We start from the raw sequence: 21,139 nt of genomic DNA, 5'->3' as shown, positions 1-21,139 counted from the left end.
GATCCAATCTTTTTCATCCAATGTCACCAAATCTATGTAGTAGAAGGGTAAATTGAGTGAATATGTTGAATGGATAATTTAGGCAGTTCGTTTATATTACATAGAAATGGTAAGATTGGACGAAAAGATTGTATCGTTAGTGGCCACCGTCATGACTCCGCCGCCTGCCTGGCCGCCTCCAATGTCATTGTCCTACCAGATGCCTGTGCGCTCTGTCTCACCTGTCCACTGGCCTCTTTCAGTGTTACGGCGAGCGCCTGACCACGTAGCGCCAGTGACGTCACACATACGCCTGGTGTCAAAAAGTGCTGGAAAGCGCTCTGAAAAAACGCTGTAAATATTGCCCCATGTGTGGCTAGGTACCTCCCTGGCGGTATGATTGTCTCCAGATATTGTGTAAAAGCGGTGCAGTTTTTCACACACTTTTAGACCCTAAAAATAGTACCGCTATAGATCTGTGGCAGCCCTACACATTACACACCTCCCATGGATCCAGCTCGGGGTTACCGCTCTGAGCTGCGGATTTCCAAACCGAGCCTGACTCAGGATTACCGCTAAAGCGGTTAAAGGATAAAAGTTTCTCTCTCTTTTTTTCTTTCTTTCTTCCTCCCTTTCTTCCTTCCAGATTACAGGTTCCCAAGGCAGCCATACTCGGTTCCATTTTTCTAACCAATTGAATTACTCTAATTGGATTTGTTCTGTTATCTCTAACCACTGCCACCAGCCAGGTCAGCTGACATGTGACATGTATTAGCCGGCTGACATGTGACATGTATGTGACCTGTATTAGCCAGTTTGAGCGGAAGGCAGAGGATCCACTGACGATCCATTTCCACCTAGCTGGTTATCAGAAAGGGGACATTGTGGAGGTTCATTCTGCTTCAAAGGACCACTGTCGTGAAATAATTGTAATATTTTAAAATGCATGTGTATGATATGTGTAAAATATACATTTGTTCCAGAGTAAAATGTACTATAAATTACTATCTTGCAGTAGAAATCTGACAGGTTTTGGACTAGTCCATCACCTCATGGGGGATTCTTAGTTATTTATTATCACAAGCACTTACTGAATGACAGTTGGTCAGTCTCCTGCCAAAATAGTGTGCACACAAGGGAGACAGGCCAGCTGACATCCTTCTATAGATCCTTTGCTTAGAGGGCTGGTGTCTTTTGGAAGAATAGAGGAAATGTTAAGAATCCCCCATGAAGCGATGGACTAGTCCAAAACCTGTCAGGTCTGTCAGACTTTTGCTCCGTACTGTGACAGCAACATAGGAGAAAAGTAGTTTACAGCTCATTTTACTCTGGGAGAGATGTGCTTCTTATAAATGTGTTTTAAATGGTACAATTTCCCGTGATGGTGGTCCTTTTTAATGTTGCTATGACGACAGTAACGCTCCTCACAGACTGCGGTGTGACATAAGGGGCGCTCCCCTCGCACAGATACAGCGTGTACCAGTTTGGAGGACTGGTCTCCCTCGCAGGACGATAAGCGCTCTGTTTACTGGCTGCACATGTCTTCAAGCAGCAGATAAACACTCTAGAATGCGTTATATTACAGATGTTTTATTACCTTCCTGGCTCTCGCGTTCCGGGCCTGATTCCAGCCAAGGACGATTGCGTGGGCTTCCCCTGCGACGTGTAAACACCAGCCGATTCCCAGCAGGACGAAAGTTTGGCGCAAGGCGTCTTGTATTTGTTGGTTTTCCTCCTTGCAAGGTTGTCTTGTATTAAAAATATTATTATTATTTAGTATTTAGATATATTTATATATCTTCCGCAGCACTGTACAGAGTATATTGTCTTGTCACTTAAAGGACATCCAAAGTGAAAATAAACGAATGATATAATAAATTGTATCTGTCGTCCTCCTTCAAAAAATTACTTTTTTAGGTATTCCACGGTGTTGTTTTATATTTGATTCTACTTTTTAAGTTTTTACTGTTTTATGGCCTCTTCTCAATGACACATTCATTGAAGTATACCAGAGCTAAAATCAATGAACTATTGACCCTTTTATCTCTTTCCTGCGCTCAGAAGCTTTTTACTGCCGGGAAAGTGATTTATGGCTGTAATTCCTTATCAGTGAGGGTTATGCTATAGTCTGACCCAGTCCCAACCTAGACAGAAACTGTCACTTGCATACCTAATTCTTAACTCTTTTAGGCAGAGAAAGAAAAAAAGGAACACAGCATAGTTATTTGTATACTAGGTACTGTACATACACGTCTATCTCATCATGTCACATGTCACCTCTGATGTCCTTTAACTGTCCATCAGAAGGGCTCACAATCTGATCCCTACCGTAGTCAGATGTCTATGTATGTATCATGTACTGTATGTATTGCAGTCTAGGGCCAATTTAGTGGGAAGCAAATTAACTTATCTGTATGTTTTTGGGATGTGGGAGGAAACCTGAGTGCCCGGAGGAAACCCACACAGACATAGGGAGAACATAAAAACTCCCTGCACATAGTGCCCTGGCTGGCATAGGATTCGGGGACCTGGTGCTGCAAGGCGAGAGTTGTATCCACTACGCCAGGGGTCCCCAACCCCCAGCCCAATACTGGTCTGCAGGACGTTTTGCACAGGCCGTGGGTCTGGCAACTTCTTTTACAGCAGCTCATCTCACAGCAGCGCGGGCGCGTTTCGTGGCTGCTGTGCAGAGCGGCTCCCTGTAGCGGCAATGTATATTGTCGTTACCATGGGAACCGCTCGCGGGTACAAAGGGCAACTATACTAGCTATACTGGGGCAACTATAGGCAACTATACTCCCTATACTGGGGCAACTATACTCCCTATACTGGGGCAACTATACTCCCTATACTGGGGCAACTATACTCCCTATACTGGGGCAACTATACTAGCTGTACTGGGGCAACTATACTCCCTATACTGGGGCAACTATACTCCCTATACTGCAGTAACTATACTCCCTATACTGGGGTAACTATACTAGCTGTACTGGGGTAACTTTACTCCCTATACTGGGGCAACTATACTAGCTATACTGGGGTAACTATACTACTTATACTGGGGTAACTATACTCCCTATACTGGGGTAACTATACTCCCTATACTGGGGTAACTATACTCCCTATACTGGGGTAACTATACTACCTATACTGGGGTAACTATACTACCTATACTGGGGTAACTATACTACCTATACTGGGGTAACTATACTCCCTATACTGGGGTAACTATACTACCTATACTGGGGCAAATAGGGAAGTTTGCTGCCTAAACACCCCCCCTCCTCCCGACACGTGCCCGGTCCCCAGATAAGTTCGGTCTGGGTGGCGGCCCCCAGGCTGAAAAAGGTTGCGCTACCATGCTGCCACGGTTCAATTTAAAATGGTGAGCTGATCACAAATGTCCATTATTTACGTAGCACAAAAATAGTATAATATATCTGATCATTTGAAGGCAGATTTTATCTAGGAGACAGAATATCAGCGTTTGGGATGTTGAAAGTAATCTGGTTTCTTTTTGTGAAAAAGTTGCCACCGCTGGATACATACGGAAGATTGGATGTAGTGAAAGCATGGCCTCTCCCAACCAATCCGATTGGATCGATTTCATTCATCTGCTCGGATTGCTTAGGAGATTTTTGTCCATTAGTGCTCCCAAACGATTATTTACGATCATTCATAATCGATCGTTCAGCAAATTGTATCATTAGTGGCCACCTTAAAGGTGCCCATACATGGTACAATTTTTTCGATTAGATTATTTAATTTGATTATTCCGTTAGATCGAATATAAAGATTTTTCTAGCATGTCGATCAGATTTTTTTTCGAAAAAAACGGGATAATCGTTTGAATTTCTTGATAGAAAACTTTCATTCGATTCAATCATTTAGATCGAATAAACTAGAAATTCATTTTTATTGTATCGTGTATGGCAACCATAACCGTTTTTGCCATCCCTTACTCTTTGCCTTCTTCAAACAGAAGGTATTTGTAATAATTCAACTGTGAGTAACTGTGATTACCCACAATGCATTACTCCTGAATATGCAAATTATTTCTTTCTGCCCTTGCTTCAGGTTGCTTTTTTTTATTGAAAATGTTTTTCGTATACAAACATACATTACATTGATAACATCAACACCACTCCCCCCACCCTATCCCAACCTGAAATTCCACCCCCCAACCTTATTTCCTCTCGCAGTCCCCAACCACACAGAATCATTTGTGAGCTTACACATCAGTGTCATAGGCAACGCCATGTTTCTTAAGGTGTTCTAACCACGGAATCCAGATACTGTCGAATTTTAGGGGACAATTCCTCTGAATATAAGTTAATTTGTACATGGGTATGGTAGCATTTACTATTTTGATCCAGGCTGCCGCGGATGGGGCCTCTGACTGTATCCAATGCAGGACAATGGTTTTCCTGGCAAAATATGAAAGTATGTCCCAAAGCAGAGCTAATCTCCTAGAGGGTGTGATGTCGCCTGAAATCCCCAGTAGATGCGTTTTAGGATCCAAAGAAATAGGTCTTTCAAATATTTTTTGTAGCAATTTGTTAATCTGTTCCTAATATAGCCAAATGTTTGGAGAATTCCAGACCATTTGCATAAAGTCTCCAGGGGACTGCCTACACCTAGGACATTCATCAGATCTGTCAGGGTACATATTTACTAACCTGGCTGGAGTGTAATATATACTGTACGGAATATAAACTTCATTTGGATAAGCCTATCTCTACAGGATATTAAGTATTCCCCTGGGTTTTCCAACAAGTAGGTTGCTTTTTAGTAAGAGGGCTTTTTGGTCTCTTTTAGCCCTCTATACTCTCCCTGGTGCTTCTGGGTCACCCCGAGCTGTTCGGGTATTCTGTTTTTCTTCAGCCTGGGTACACTTTAAGGTGGTGTTACCCACAATTAAGGGAGAACCCAATGCAATCATTAATAAAGGGTTACATGCTGTAATAATGTGATCAGGTGACCCCATGCCCTGCCCCCCTCTGGCCAGAGGAAAGGGCGGGAACATATAAGGGCATATGGAAGGGTTTACCTGTAATCAGGTGACCCCATGCCCTGCCCCCCTCTGGCCAGAGGAAAGGACAGGAACATATATGGGCATATAGAAGGGTTTACCTGTAATCAGGTGACCCCATGCCCTGCCCCTCTCTGGCCGGAGGAAAGGGCGGGAAAATATAAGGGCAAATACAGGTCCTTCTCAAATAATTAGCATATTGTGATAAAGTTCATTATTTTCTGTAATGTACTGATAAACATTAGACTTTCATATATTTTAGATTCAAATACACACAACTCAAGTAGTTCAAGCCTTTTATAGTTTTAATATTGATGATTTTGGCATACAGCTCATGAAAACCCAAAATTCCTATCTCAAAAAATTAGCATATCATGAAAAGGTTCTCTAAACGAGCCATTAACCTAATCATCTGAATCAACTAATTAACTCTAAACGCCTGCAAAAGATTCCTGAGGCTTTTAAAAACTCCCAGCCTGGTTCATTACTCAAAACCGCAATCATGGGTTAAGATCCGTACACACGCACTACGGCCGCCAACGACTGGTCCGTCAGACCCTCCCGCTGGGCGGACTTTCAGGCGACAGTAGCGCGTGTGTACTGTGGACTGATAAGGCTGTTTCTGAGCGATCCGCTCTGATGCCTCAAACGACTTAACTGACAACCAACGCCTTGTTTCCAACACAAAGCTGGGCTTATTGTGTCACCTCACTTGTGTAATATAATAACAATCAGGATGTTTTTATTAATATCACACCATTAATATTGGTGATCTCTGAAGGAAATGCCTCCTATTAAAGCAATAAACTGTATGACAACAAAGTCAGATGAACAACAATGCAGATTAGAGTGAACATTTAGCTTTATAGGAAATTTCTTTAGAATTATGGAACGCCATACCTCCACCCATTAGGGCAGCCCCCTCCTTCAACATCTTCAAGAAGGCCCTCAAAACTCACCTTTTCACTCTGGCCTACCACCCCTCACAAGTGCTCTAAACCCGCAGCTGAACTCTGGTCCCCTACCGTTCGTGTCCTTACCTCTCCCTCTAGATTGTAAGCCTTTGGGCAGGGTCCTCCTCCTTTTGTGTCCTACCTGATCATGCACCTCCATTACTGTGCACCCATTCTATGCATCTGAGTGAACCTAACTTGCCTAATCTCCATGCTCCCCTCCAGTGACTGACTAAGCATTACCTTGTACTCATACTGTGCTGCGTGATCTGGATTGCACGTATTCCTGTATTGTCTTATTGCTGTATGTCACCCCTAAATATTATCTGTAACCTAAACTAATGTCCAGTGCCGCGTAATATGTTGGCGCTTTATAAATACAATAAATAAATAGAACTAGAGTTTCAGCTGCGCTGTGTCCTCTCTACATACGTCACACTGTCTTCTATATGTAATAAGAGAGAGTTCCACAGGATGGGGGCAGCTCTAGTGAAGTCCTGTAGTTGTGCATGGGAGTGTGAGATGTGTGTGGTGGTTAGGAGGAGGATGTTGGAGGAGTGAAGTGGGCGGCTGGTGTGTAACTGCTGATTAGGTCAGAGATGTAGGTCGGGCAGGACTAGTGTATAGATTTCTAGGCCAGACACAGGATCTTGAGGCTGATTCTGAAGCAGATCGGTTTCCTTTCCTTGTACAATTTTGTTAATCGATATACTGTACAACTGTCACTATATTACAGTATGTGCCAAAATCTGTATATTTATACACCCACGCCAGGGAAAATAATAGTGCTATATAAATCAGTAATCGTAATAAAATAGTGTCCACGCTTGGCCGATGAGCTGCCCCCTGGCCACAGATCAGAGATGGGATTTCCTCCTCTGGTGTTCCTATCTTTATAGCTGCGTGGTTTACTATATTTGGGCTGGAGACATACAGAGTGTTTAGTGCCAATCGCATCCAGTCTGAAGGCTGCTCCATATTCTGCAGATGTCATATCCTGGGCGGGGCTAGGATATGACGCAGTTATCAGTGTTATAGATTATACTTAATGTGTCGGCCAGCCTGCATGTTTGCAGTTCATGAGATTATTACTGATAACAATTGTCTCTTATTTCCATGGCGGAGAAATGTTCTTAAAGCGGATCCGAGATGAAAACCTAACTATAACAAGTAACTTGTCTATATATCTTATCTAAAGTTTGGATGGTTTACACAGTAAATCTAGCTGCAAACAGCCTCAACTGTATATGAATATTAATTCCTGTGATACAATGACAGCAGCCATGTTCTGTTTGTCACATTGTCACAGGCTGAGGGCTGGAGATGCTATCAGCTTCCCTGTGTGTAAATTCAGTCCCCTCTCCTCCTCCCTCCTCCCCTCTGTCTCTGAAACCTCTGGCTAGTAACCTCCTCCCCCTCCTGCCCAGACTGAGCTCCCATAAGCCATTGCGTCAGTACCAAGGCTCTCTGGATAAGCTGTGGGCGAGGCTTGTTTAGTTTATAGGGAATTAGAGTATTAAAACAAAACAAAAAAAGTATTTGGCTTGAGGAATGCCCTATAAACTATATGTAAGGAACACAATTATGCAATGAGTAACAGTTTATCTCGGATCCACTTTAAATCTCCAATAACTAGCGTAGTACGGATAATTACTAGAACATCAGTAGCAAAGAAAAATATTCTCCTATTTTTATTTTCAATTAAATAGTGTTTTTTTTATAACATTGCATCATTCTCTAACATGCAGTTCACACACTACTCCACATCCTACATGATTTTACAGAGCAGGCTAGTGAACTTTTGAACTGTTCTCTGCAGAGAAAAAAAAAAATACAGTGCCAGACAGTTGAGATAACAAGCTTCAGAAGACAGCGCTCTCTGCGACTTTGAAAGTCGTGGAGCCCAATAATTTTTTTTGCATAGATAACTGAAGTTTCTTAAAGTAAACCTTAAGTGATCAAAAGAAATTGAGTTTTACTCACCTGGTGCTTACCTCAGCCCCCTGCAGCTGATCGGTGCCCACGACGAGTCGCTCTGATGCTCCAGGTCCCGCTGGCGGCCACTTCTGGTTTCGCCATCAGGACCCGTCAGGCTGGGGAACGCGGCTGATACTATGCATTCCCAGCCAAAATAGCACCCCTATGCGGCCATATGGCCGCATAGGGGTACTATTTAGGCTGGGAACACGTAGTATCAGCAGCGTTTCCCAGCCTGACGGCGAAACCGGAAGTGGCCGCCAGCGGGACCCAAGCATCAGATCGACTCGTCCTGGGCACCGATCAGCTGCAGGGGGCTGAGGTGAGCCCCAGGTGAGTAAAACTCAATTTCTTTTGATCACTTAACGTTCACTTTAACTCCTCCTCTACTGGAAACAATATTAGACTTGTGTCTCTGCTCCTAATGTTTTATTTCTTAGCTGTACTACATATACAGATCATTATATCATAATGTTTTTTTCGCTTCAGTGTCTCTTTAAAGGGAAGGTTCAGGGAGGGTGGGTAAAAAATAAAAATCAAATTCCAATTACCTGGGGCTTCCTCCAGCCCGTGGCAGGCAGGAGGTGCCCTCGCCGCCGCTCCGCAGGCTCCCGGTGGTCTCCGGTGGCGCGCCCGACCTGGCCAGGCCGGCTGCCAGGTCGGGCTCTTCTGCGCTCCAAGGCCCGGAACTTCTGCGTCCCACGCCGGCGCTCTGACGTCATCGGACGTCCTCCGGGCTCTACTGCGCATGCGCAGTAGAGCACGGAGGACGTCCGATGACGTCAGAGCGCCGGCGTGGGACGCAGAAGAACTCGTCCTTGGAGCGCAGAAGAGCCCGACCTGGCAGCCGGCCTGGCCAGGTCGGGCGCGCCACCGGAGACCACCGGGAGCCTGCGGAGCGGCGGCGAGGGCACCTCCTGCCTGCCACGGGCTGGAGGAAGCCCCAGGTAAGTGGAATTTGATTTTTATTTTTTGCCCACCCTCCCTGAACCTTTCCTTTAACTATTTAATTCCTAACCAGTGAAGCTCAACTCAGAGAATAGTATATGCACAGCGTATTTGTATGTCTTAACCACCCTGGCGTTCTATTAAGATCGCCAGGGCGGCTGCCGGAGGGTTTTTTTTAAATAAAAAAAAAAAACTATTCCATGCAGCCAACTGAAAGTGGCTGCATGAATGCCCACTAGAGGGCGCTCCCGATCCGTAATTCTGATCGCCTCCGGCGGTCAGAATTAACAAGGAAGGCCGCAATGAGCGGCCTTCCTTGTTTCGCTTACCTCGTCGCCATAGCGATGAGCGGAGTGACGTCATGGACGTCAGCCGACGTCCTGATGTCAGCCGCCTCCGATCTAGCCCTTAGCGCTGGCCGGAACTGTTTGTTCATCATTTCTATTCTGAAATTTATAACGGGTGGCGACATCTTTAGTCCTGTCAGGTGCATTTCTGTGGAATGTTTTTCTGAGAATTCAAAATCATTAAAAATATTACCTGGCCTCCCAGAATGTTCTTGGGGGAGGAGAATTCAGCATAGCTAAACAGCCTAGGCTAAGCATTGCAGGAAGTGGTGGGGCTACTCACCAATGCACAGGAATAGACAGATATAGGAAGTATTTCTGTAGCTGAAAGCAGGAAAATGTAATTTTAATTTGAGTTATTATTCCATGAATAGGCTCGGCACATAGTGCTGCTGTGAGAATAACCCGCTGATGGGGTTGGGTGACATATAATAGTTGTGACTTCTCTGTGGTTCTTCCTTCCAGAGATGTGAACACCACGATCATGGAGCTGCTGATCATGGTGTACGCCTGTCGGACGTCCTGCGCCAAGACGATTAGCGGGGTGGTGCCGTATTTCCCCTACAGCAAGCAGTGCAAGATGAGGAAGAGAGGTTCTATCGTCAGCAAGCTGCTGGCCTCCATGATGTGCAAAGCTGGTAAGTCAGCTCACAACGTCGCCCCCTGCTGTTCAGGCCGGTTAGGCATCCTGCGGGCGGGGCTGGTGGGGGAGAGTGATGTCTAGATTTGCCACCGGAGATCTCCATGCAGTGTGGGGCACTCAGTAGGAATAACATTCGTAATCTATGTCTTTAAGAAAAACACGTCCTCTCCAACTTATCTATTATGAGTCTGGAGTTTATCCAGAAAAAAAGACTATAACTATAGCTTCAAGGACTATCAATAAATGTTTCAAGCACCCCTGAGGTGAGAGTGATATGGAGGCTGCCATATTTATATCCTGTCAAACAACGCCAGTTGCCTGGCAGCCCCGCTGGTCTCTTTGGCTGCAGTAGTGTCTGAATTACCCCAGAAGCAAGCATGCAAATAAGTTTGTCAGACTTTAGTCAGAAACACATGATCTGCATGCTTGTTCAGGGGCTGTGGCTAAAAGTGTCAGGAACCTTTTTGGCTGAGAGAGCCATAAACGCCACATATTTTAAAATGTAATTCTGTGAGAGCCATACAGTATGTTTCACACTGGGACAGAGCGCATGCGCAGCAGAGGGCTCATGTTGCCAGGGTGATGTGTATACAGTTGATCCACCGGGCAGCGGAAGTGTCAGACATGTCTTCAGCTGCTTTTGGGTTTCAGCAACACCAGCAATTTCCCCGGGAGCCAGACAGGAGAAATACAGACTAACAGCTTGTACAATTAGGCCCGGTTCACACTTGCGGTTGTCTGCCAAACGGACCGGATGACCTGACCGGATCCGGACCGGATCCGGATCGGAACCGTACGGTTCTGATCTGGATCCGATCCGGTCAGGTTGCATCAGGTGTTCATCAGGATGCGATCCGGATACGTTTGGCAAAAGTTAAGTACAAACCAAATAAAATGTTGGGGTCTGGGAGGTCAGCAGAAGGTGGACCTGTGGAATCAGGCCCTCTGCTGTTTAGCACTCACCTCCACCTCCGACATGCTGCCAACATCTCCAGCTCGTGTAAAGTCACTGCTGCTCCACTCCAAAATGCTTGCCCATGTGTCCCCATCCAAAATCGCCGCAACAATCCGCATAGGAAGTGGGGTAGAACATCCGGATTTTTAGCCAGTGTGTTGTGCGCTCTCCGGTTCTCATTGCTTTGTATTGGCCGGATGGTGCAGTCCGGCTCCGCCCCGGATACGGCTGCCGGAGGAGCCGGACCCAAAAATAGCGCATGTTGGAACGGACGCCGGAGTCCGGATCCGGCCCGGATCCGGTCCGGCTCCGGTCCGGCAGAACGGACGCATGTGAACGGACGCATAGGCTTTCATTGCCATGCCGTGCGTCCGTTCCGTCCGTTCTGCAAGCGGTCCGGCTCCGGCACGGCGATTACGGACGGCCACCGCTAATGTGAACCGGGCCTTAGCTAGCTGACTTGGGGGTTGCTTCACTTTGTAGGACGAGAGCCCCAATAGGCTGCCTGGTGACAACCGAAAAGTGCAGTGATCTCATCCTGCAAAGTCACTGGACCAGACAGGGTCCAGGGTGGGACAAATGGAGCAGCCGTTAGTTTTGGGGATAACGCGAGTAAGTTAGTATTGCATGCTACAGCAGTAACATGCACTACTTTGAAAATGTTACTTGCGCTGCCACACTGAGCTGTGCTGCTTGAGCGGTGTAGCTTTAGTGAATCCACCACTACTGATGTATGTGAGGCAGATGCAGCCATCAAAAGAGGCCACATCTGCCTCCCGAGCCATAGGTTCCCTACCCCTGTTTTAGAGGCATCAGTAGAACAGCCAGGCGATCTGCATTGTTTAAAAGGTGATAAATATGTCAGCCTCCATATTTCTCTGAGGAGGATCACTCTACCAGCTCGAGTAGGGCCAGATCTCTGGGATTGCTCCAGCTGTCTCTGTCTGTCTTTAAAGGACTCCATTAGCACTTGTTTATTCAGTCAATTCTCCGGATAAACTTGGCTAGTGGACTTCGTGTGAATTAAGATGCGGTTTAACCAAACACTGGCTGGGCGGATGTCCAATGCGAGCAGCAAATGATTTGTCTGTGGTCTGTAGAGTCCATGTGGTTTATCTTACCGGTATGAGGTGTGTGTGTGGTCTGTAGAGTCCATGTGGTTTATCTTACCGGTATGAGGTGTGTGTGTGGTCTGTAGAGTCCATGTGGTTTATCTCACCGGTATGATGCGTGTCTGTGGTCTGTAGAGTCCATGGGGTTATCTTACCGGTATGATGTATGTCTGTGGTCTGTAGAGTCCATGTGGTTTATGTTACCGGTATGATGTGTGTCTGTGGTCTGTAGAGTCCATGTGGTTTATGTTACCGGTATGATGTGTGTCTGTGGTCTGTAGAGTCCATGTGGTTATCTTACCGGTATGTCTGTGGTCTGTAGAGTCCATGTGGTTTATGTTACCGGTATGAGGTGTGTCTGTGGTCTGTAGAGTCCATGTGGTTTATCTTACCAGTATGAGGTGTGTCTGTGGTCTGTAGAGTCCATGTGGTTTATCTTACCGGTATGATGTGTCTGTGGTCTGTAGAGTCCATGTGGTTTATCTTACCGGTATGAGGTGTGTCTGTGGTCTGTAGAGTCCATGTGGTTTATCTTACCGGTATGATGTCTGTGGTCTGTAGAGTCCATGTGGTTTATCTTACCGGTATGATGTCTGTGGTCTGTAGAGTCCATGTAGTTATCTTACCGGTATGGTATGAGGTGTGTCTGTGGTCTGTAGAGTCCATGTGGTTTATCTTACCGGTATGATGTCTGTGGTCTGTAGAGTCCATGTGGTTATCTTACCGGTATGAGGTGTGTCTGTGGTCTGTAGAGTCCATTTGGTTTATCTTACCGGTATGATGTCTGTGGTCTGTAGAGTCCATGTGGTTATCTTACCGGTATGATGCGTGTCTGTGGTCTGTAGAGTCCATGTGGTTTATCTTACCGGTATGATGTGTGTCTGTGGTCTGTAGAGTCCATGTGGTTTATCTTACCGGTATGATGTCTGTGGTCTGTAGAGTCCATGTGGTTATCTTACCGGTATGATGTGTGTCTGTGGTCTGTAGAGTCCATGTGGTTTATCTTACCAGTATGAGGTGTGTCTGTGGTCTGTAGAGTCCATGTGGTTTATCTTACCGGTATGATGTCTGTGGTCTGTAGAGTCCATGTGGTTATCTTACCGGTATGAGGTGTGTCTGTGGTCTGTAGAGTCCATGTGGTTTATCTCACCGGTATGATGCGTGTCTGTGGTCTGTAGAGTCCATGGGGTTATCTTACCGGTATGATGTATGTCTGTGGTCTGTAGAGTCCATGTGGTTTATGTTACCGGTATGAGGTGTGTCTGTGGTCTGTAGAGTCCATGTGGTTTATCTTACCGGTATGATGTCTGTGGTCTGTAGAGTCCATGTAGTTATCTTACCGGTATGAGGTGTGTCTGTGGTCTGTAGAGTCCATGTGGTTTATCTTACCGGTATGAGGTGTGTCTGTGGTCTGTAGAGTCCATGGGGTTTATCTTACTGGTATGTGTCTGTGGTCTGTAGAGTCCATGTGGTTATCTTACCGGTATGATGCGTGTCTGTGGTCTGTAGAGTCCATGTGGTTTATCTTACCGGTATGATGTGTGTCTGTGGTCTGTAGAGTCCATGTGGTTTATCTTACCGGTATGATGTCTGTGGTCTGTAGAGTCCATGTGGTTATCTTACCGGTATGATGTGTGTCTGTGGTCTGTAGAGTCCATGTGGTTTATCTTACCAGTATGAGGTGTGTCTGTGGTCTGTAGAGTCCATGTGGTTTATCTTACCGGTATGATGTCTGTGGTCTGTAGAGTCCATGTGGTTATCTTACCGGTATGAGGTGTGTCTGTGGTCTGTAGAGTCCATGTGGTTTATCTTACCGGTATGAGGTGTGTCTGTGGTCTGTAGAGGCCATGTGGTTTATCTTACCGGTATGAGGTGTGTCTGTGGTCTGTAGAGGCCATGTGGTTTATGTTACCGGTATGAGGTGTGTCTGTAGAGTCCATGTGGTTTATGTTACCGGTATGAGGTGTGTCTGTAGAGTCCATGTGGTTTATGTTACCAGAATGAGGTGTGTCTGTGGTCTGTAGAGTCCATGTGGTTTATCTTACCGGTATGAGGTGTGTCTGTGGTCTGTAGAGTCCATGTGGTTTATCTTACCGGTATGATGTGTCTGTGGTCTGTAGAGTCCATGGGGTTTATCTTACTGGTATGTGTCTGTGGTCTGTAGAGTCCATGTGGTTTTCTTACCGGTATAATCTGTCTTGATCCTCCAGGTCTCACCCACTTCATCACCATGGACCTTCATCAAAAAGAAATTCAGGGTTTTTTCAATATTCCTGTGGACAATCTTCGGGCGTCGCCGTTCCTCCTACAGTATATCCAGGAAGAGGTGAGCCGTTGTGTTATCCCCGTGCCTATCTCTGGAGGTCAGACGTGGGTCCATATATGTGGAAGATTGTGTTTTTTTTTTTTTTTATTGATTACACACTCACACTCTGACTTTAAAGCGGATCCGAGATTAAAAACTAACTATAACAAGTAACTTGTCTATATATCTTACCTAAAGTTTAGATAGTTTACACAGCATATCTAGCTGCAAACAGCTTCAGCAGTTTGATTATTTATTCATGTATTACAATGAGGGCAGCTATGTTCTGTTTGTCACATTGTCACAGGCTGAGGGCTGGAGATGCTGTCAGCTTGCCTGTGTGTAAATTCAGTCCCCTCTTCTCCTCCCCTCTGCCTCTGAAATCAATGGCTAGTAACCTCCTCCTCTTCCTGCCCAGACTGAGCTCCCATAAGCCCTTACTACAGTGCCAAGGCACAAAATGAGCTGTGGGCGAGGCTTGTTTAGTTTATAGGCAATTAGCGTATTAAAACAAAACAAAAGTATTTGGCTTGAGGAATGCCCTATAAAAACTAAACTATATATAAACTATATGAAAGGAACACAATTATGCAATGAGAAAAGTTTATCTCGGATCCACTTTAATCATATTTTCAGACAGGAAGAGGCGGGCTTGTTGTGATGTCCCCTCCCATCACCCTCCCCTTTCTGCCTCCTCCCTGCTGCATTCACTCCTGTTAGGAGGAAATGGGAGTGGTGATGGGAGGGAACATCACGGCAAGCCCGCCTCTTCCTGTCTGAAAATGTGACTTTAGCTGAAAGGTTTTTGAAGGAGTAATTCTGGGGACCGGGGTAATGAGGAGAGGACCAGACCACAACGCACAGAGGTATGTGAATCCACCATAAACCTACTTCTGCGCTTACCTCGAGTACCGTCCCCTTAGGATAGGTTTCCTTTATCGCAAACCTGATGCGAAAATATACTTATGATCAATTGTATTTGTGCTTGTAGTATGGATAATTAATAGAACATTAGTAGTAAAGAAAAGGGTCTCTTATTTTAATTTTCATCTCCATAGCTATATTTATAACACTGCATCAGACTTTCACAGCGGCAGTTTTAACTTCAGGACCAGAGCAATTTTCACCACTCATTGGCTTCTCATTAAAGGGAAGGTTCAGGGAAACCTGTAAAAAAATAAAAATCCCTATCCACTTACCTGGGGCTTCCTCCAGCCCGTGGCAGGCAGGACATGCCCTCGGCACCGCTCCGGAGGCTTCCGGTCGTCTTCGGTGGCCGACCCGACCTGGCCAGGCCGGCTGCCAGGTCGGGCTCTTTTGCGCTCCAAGGACGGGCTCTTCTGCGTCCCACACGGGCGCGCTGACGTCATCGGACGTCATCCGGGCTGTACTGCGCATGCACAGTGTACAGGTTTCCCTGAACCTTCCCTTTAACTTGTACAGACAAATCTCTACGCCCCTGAAGCAATAAGTGGTCAAACCACACTCAGTCTTTTATACTATAATACAGAGCAGAGCTAATGACCCTTTGAACTTTCCTTCAGTAAAACCTTGTAACAAGCTGTCTCTCGCTGTTTATTTTCTGTTTAAGTGCTTCAGAAAACAAGACTTTCTTCGACCCAGTGGGTGGAATAGATCAGAGAAACTCTTGTGTAGATAACTGAAGTGTTTTAAAGGACAACTGTAGTGAGAGGTGTACGGAGGCTGCCATATTTATTTCCTTTTAAACAATACCAGTTGCCTGGCTGTCCTGCTGATCCTCTGACGCTAATACTTTTAGCTACAGCCCCTGAACAAGCATGCAGCAGATCAGATGTTCCTGACATTATTGTCAGATCTGACAATATAAGCTGCATGCTTGTTCCTGGTGTGATTCAGACAGTACTGCAGCTAAATGGATCAGGTGATCTGACAGGCAACTGGTGTTGTTTAACAGGAAATAAATATGGCGGCCTCCATATTCTTTTCACTTCAATTGTCCTTAAAAGGCTACCCGAAGTGACCTGTGACATGATGTAGACATGTATATGTACATTGCCAAGCACACAAATAACTATTCTGTGTTCCTTTTTTTCTTTCTCTGCCTGAAAGAGTTAAATATCAGATATGTAAGTGGCTGACTCAGTCCTGACTCAGACAGGAAGTGACTACAGTGTAACCCTCACTGATAAGAAATTACAACTATAAATCACTTTACTAGCAGAAAATGGCACCTGAGAGCAAGAAAGAGATAAAAAGGGAAATTTGTGTGCTAGGCACTGTACATACACATGTCTATCTCATCATGTCACATGCCACTTCGGGTATGCTTTAACTCTTCCTGTACTGGAAAACAATAGACTTTTTCTTTGCTACTAGTGTTCTATGTCTTACCTGTTTTACACATACGATTCATGATCTCATAAGTTTATTTTCACTTCAGGTTAGCTTTAAGTAGTTTTAGAGGGTACAGTAGTGGTATGAGGATGTCTGCGATTCAATCGATTCCCCAAACCTTTCTTAATGGGAGTCGGGAGGGACAGAGGAAGCTGCCAGAAGCTGTGAGTACTTCCTGTTACATCTAGCAACACAACCAAAGCTTTCAGTTCAGGTTAATGGTGAGAAGGTCACTAAGAACAGAGTTTTTATACCGTGCATGTGAGATATCTGACCTGTCAAACGTTTGTAATCCCGTCCAGCCAGTCCTGTGATTCAGATGATTCCAGACAAAACCAGCCCCCCGACCTGACACTTCTCCAGGGCACCCTGCAAACACAGACTGGTCAGGACATGCTGATTGGACTGTGACTAATGGGCTGGCACTGTGATTGCTCCTCCCTTAAACAAGGTGTTACAGTGTAAGCCTGACAGCATTGCCCCGCCCCTCCCCTTGTGCTGGGCGTTACAGGAGGCACATTCAGGTACTTATACTAGTAGTAGGTATATACAGTTGCATTTAATGCTTTTTTATGACTAAAATATGATGGGGGGTTTTAATACTTGTGTGGAATTGTTGCTCCTCCCCTTATTCTAATGTGCTCAACACTCCCTGCCTGGGACCAGCATTTACTGCATGAATGGAGTGTAGACGAGGGACTTGTGTCATCACGGGTACAAATAGAATGAATGTTTTTACTGACAGAGCTGCAAAGGGGGGGGGGGTCTGTACTACAATTTTGTTTCAATATTTTTTTTATTTTGTTTTTGTAATGAAAATGATTGTACATGCAGTATAGTGCAAAAGAATAACTACAACGTTCGCATCATAAATTATATCAATGCAGGATGTTGTACATATGAATTAAACAAAACATGTTGTGCAGTAATAATACAACAGTCAGTTACAGTTAATGTAAAGCTTACAAAGTAGAAGATAAAAATTGCCATTGAATATTGTGATGGGCTATATGTTAAAGGATACCCGAAGTGACATGATGAAATAGACATGTGTTTGTGCACTGATAAGAAATGCCCCTTTTTACCTCTTTCTTGCTCTCAGAAGCCATTCTCTGCTAGGAAAGTGTTTTATAGTTGGAATTTCTTATCAATGAGGGTCACACTGTAGTCACTTCCTGTCTGAGTCAGGACTGAGTCAGCCACTTACATACCTGATATTTAACTCTTTCAGGCAGAGAAAGAAAAAAGGAACACAGCATAGTTATTTGTGTGCTAAGCACTATACATACCCATGTCTATCTCATCATGTCACATGTCACTTCGGGTATCCTTTAACCACTTCACAACTGAGGGGTTTTACCCCTTCAGCATCCAAGCAATTTTCACCTTTCAGCACTCCTTCCATTCATTCATCTATAACTTTATCATTACTTATCACAATGAAATGTGTTAAATGTGTTTTTTTGATCACTAATTAGGCTTTCTTTAGGTGGGACATTATGCCAAGAATTATTTTATTCTAAATGTTTTTTAATGGGAAAATGAGAAAAAATTGGAAAAAAATCCTTATTTTTCAGTTTTCGGCCATTATAATTTTTTTTAAATAATGCATGCTACCGTAATTAAAATCCACGTAATTTGCCCTTTTGTACCGGTTATTACGCCATTTAAATTATGTCCCTATCGCAATGTCTGGCACCAATATTTTATTAGGAAATAAAGATGCATTTTTTTTTTTCAGTTTTGCGTCCATCACTAATAAAAAGCCCATAATTTTATAAAGTAACAGTATTATACCCTCTTGACATACATATTAAAAAAGTTCAGTCCCTAAGAAAACTATTTATGTATTTTTTATAATTGTAAATTTATTTTATTTTTTTTACAAAAAAAAAATAAATGTTGGTAACTATTGGGGAGTGTGGGAGGTAAGGGGTTAATTTAAAATGTAAAAACAGATCTTTGCATTTAAAAAAAAAAATGCTTTTAGATGTAGTTTTACTATTTGGCCACAAGATGGATTTTTAATGCATCCTGTAAATGAAATATGTATGCTTACAGGAAGTGTACAGAGGATGGGAAACTTTTATTTATTAGAATGATCGTGCAGCTTCCTATAGAAGGGCTACGGGGACTTAGATCAATGATTAGGAATTGCTTTCCCATTAATTGATCTCCTGGCGGGCAGATGGCAACGTGAAGGAGCGCACAAATAAGCGGGAGCGCGTACAGCAGTGGAAGTAGCAGAGGTACGTATATTTACTCCCCTGGGCGTTTAAATGAAGTCTGCAGGGGAGTAGATGTACTGAAGCTGTGAAGTGTTGTAACTTGAAAGGAGAGCGTTAGCCCAGACTTCCTGGGTACTTCCTGCTAATTGGAACTCTGGGGTCACATCAGCCTAGGGAGCCTGGGGATAGGCCCATCTTTTTTTATATCCTAAACAAAGTATCTGTTTTGTACTATATTTTTAACATAGAAGAGGGTGAAGCTGTAATCACTCCCACCAGATGCTTAACTCGGTAGAGGGACGCTTCTTGAGCCTCCTGTTGCTTCCCGTGTCCACCTTGCCAGCACCGCTGCTGCACTGGACCCTCCTGAAGAACCACGACCGCATGCGTCTTCATGCATGGCCGCTTCCCCTCGTGCATGGCCGCGCCACCTCGTGCATGGCCGCGCCACCTCGTGCATGGCCGCGCCCCCTCGTGCATGGCCGCGCCCCCTCGTGCATGGCCGCATCTCTTTATGCGGCCACATGCCTCTCCATGCAAGGCCACATGCCTCTCCATGCACGGCCACATGCCTCTTCCTGTACGGCCATGCCTGCGCAGGAGCACGAAACTGCTAGTACACAAGTGGCTCCAGCTTACTGTGCAGACTCCTCCGTACTCACACAGGCGCATTACGGCTGCTCTTATTCATGAAGAAGAGCGCTGTCGCCATCAGAAGTCTGACAAGCTCTTATGGGATATGTTCTGGGGCCTCATGCACAGCAACGGAGGGGACGTGGGAGACCTCTGCAGGATCCAGATGCTTCCCACTTCCTTTGAGGACAACTGTATTGAGATGTATATGGAGGTTGCCATATTTATTTCCTGTTAAACAATACCAGTTGCCTGGCAGCCCTGCTGATCTATTTGGCTGCAGCAGTGTCTGAATCAAGCACCAGGAACAAGCATGCAGCTAATCTTGTCAGATCTGACAATAATGTCAGAAACACCTGATCTGCTGCATGCTAGAGGCAGAGGATCAGCAGGACAGCCAGGCAACTGGTATTGCTTAAAAGGAAATAAATATAGCAGCCTCTGTATACCTCTCACTTCAGTTGCCCTTTAGGTAAGTATCTTGGGGTTTTATTTGGCCTTAGATACATTTTTAAGAGGATTTAACTTTGGATCGGGTCAGGTATCCTGTAACTGGTGCTGCTGTGACCAGTCTGTCCGCTTAGTGACCAGGCCAGTCCTTGTCTCATACAGCCTGTGCAGTGCTGGGTGCTGTGACCAGTCTGTCTGCTAAGTGACCAGGCCAGTCCTTGTCTCATACAGCCTGTGCAGTGCTGGGTGCTGTGACCAGTCTGTCCGCTTAGTGACCTGGCCAGTCCTTGTCTCATACAGCCTGTACAGTGCTGGGTGCTGTGACCAGTCTGTCCGCTTAGTGACCAGGGCAGTCCTTGTCTCATACAGCTTGTGCAGTGCTGGGTGCTGTGACCAGTCTGTCTGCTAAGTGACCAGGCCAGTCCTTGTCTCATACAGCCTGTGCAGTGCTGGGTGCTGTGACCAGTCTGTCCGCTTAGTGACCAGGCCAGTCCTTGTCTCATACAGCCTGTGCAGTGCTGGGTGCTGTGACCAGTCTGTCCGCTTAGTGACCAGGCCAGTCCTTGTCTCATACAGCCTGTGCAGTGCTGGGTGCAGTGACCAGTCTGTCCGCTTAGTGACCAGGCCAGTCCTTGTCTCATACAGCCTGTGCAGTGCTGGGTGCTGTGACCGGTCTGCCCGCTTAGTGACCTGGCCAGTCCTTGTCTCATACAGCCTGTGCAGTGCTGGGTGCTGTGACCAGTCTGTCCGCTTAGTGACCTGGCCAGTCCTTGTCTCATACAGCCTGTGCAGTGCTGGTACTGTGACCAGTCCGCTTAGTGACCAGGCCAGTCCTTGTCTCATACAGCCTGTGCAGTGCTGGGTGCTGTGACCAGTCTGTCCGCTTAGTGACCAGGCCAGTCCTTGTCTCATACAGCCTGTGCAGTGCTGGTACTGTGACCAGTCCGCTTAGTGACCAGGCCAGTCCTTGTCTCATACAGCCTGTGCAGTGCTGGGTGCTGTGACCAGTCTGTCCGCTTAGTGACCAGGCCAGTCCTCCTCTCATACAGCCTGTGCAGTGCTGGGTGCTGGGACCAGTCTGTCCGCTTAGTGACCAGGCAAGTCCTTGTCTCATACAGCCTGTGCAGTGCTGGGTGCTGTGACCAGTCTGTCCGCTTAGTGACCAGGCCAGTCCTTGTCTCATACAGCCTGTGCAGTGCCG

General features: G+C 45.6%; 1 protein-coding gene across 5 annotated transcripts in view; it reads left to right on the top strand.

Moving 5' to 3' along the window:
• PRPSAP2 (phosphoribosyl pyrophosphate synthetase associated protein 2) overlaps nucleotides 1-21,139 on the top strand; it is a 157,051-nt gene that overhangs the window by 98,898 nt on the left and 37,014 nt on the right. For all 5 annotated transcript variants that reach the window (XM_068243519.1, XM_068243518.1, XM_068243521.1 and 2 more), the window contains 2 exons: nucleotides 9,702-9,874; nucleotides 14,157-14,272. In XM_068243519.1, coding sequence (XP_068099620.1) covers nucleotides 9,702-9,874; nucleotides 14,157-14,272 — 289 coding nt within the window. The remainder of the gene's footprint in view (nucleotides 1-9,701; nucleotides 9,875-14,156; nucleotides 14,273-21,139) is intronic.

Source organism: Hyperolius riggenbachi, chromosome 7 (genome assembly GCF_040937935.1).
Source record: "Hyperolius riggenbachi isolate aHypRig1 chromosome 7, aHypRig1.pri, whole genome shotgun sequence".
Lineage (NCBI taxonomy): Eukaryota > Metazoa > Chordata > Amphibia > Anura > Hyperoliidae > Hyperolius > Hyperolius riggenbachi.
This window is presented reverse-complemented; position numbering and strand designations above follow the sequence as displayed.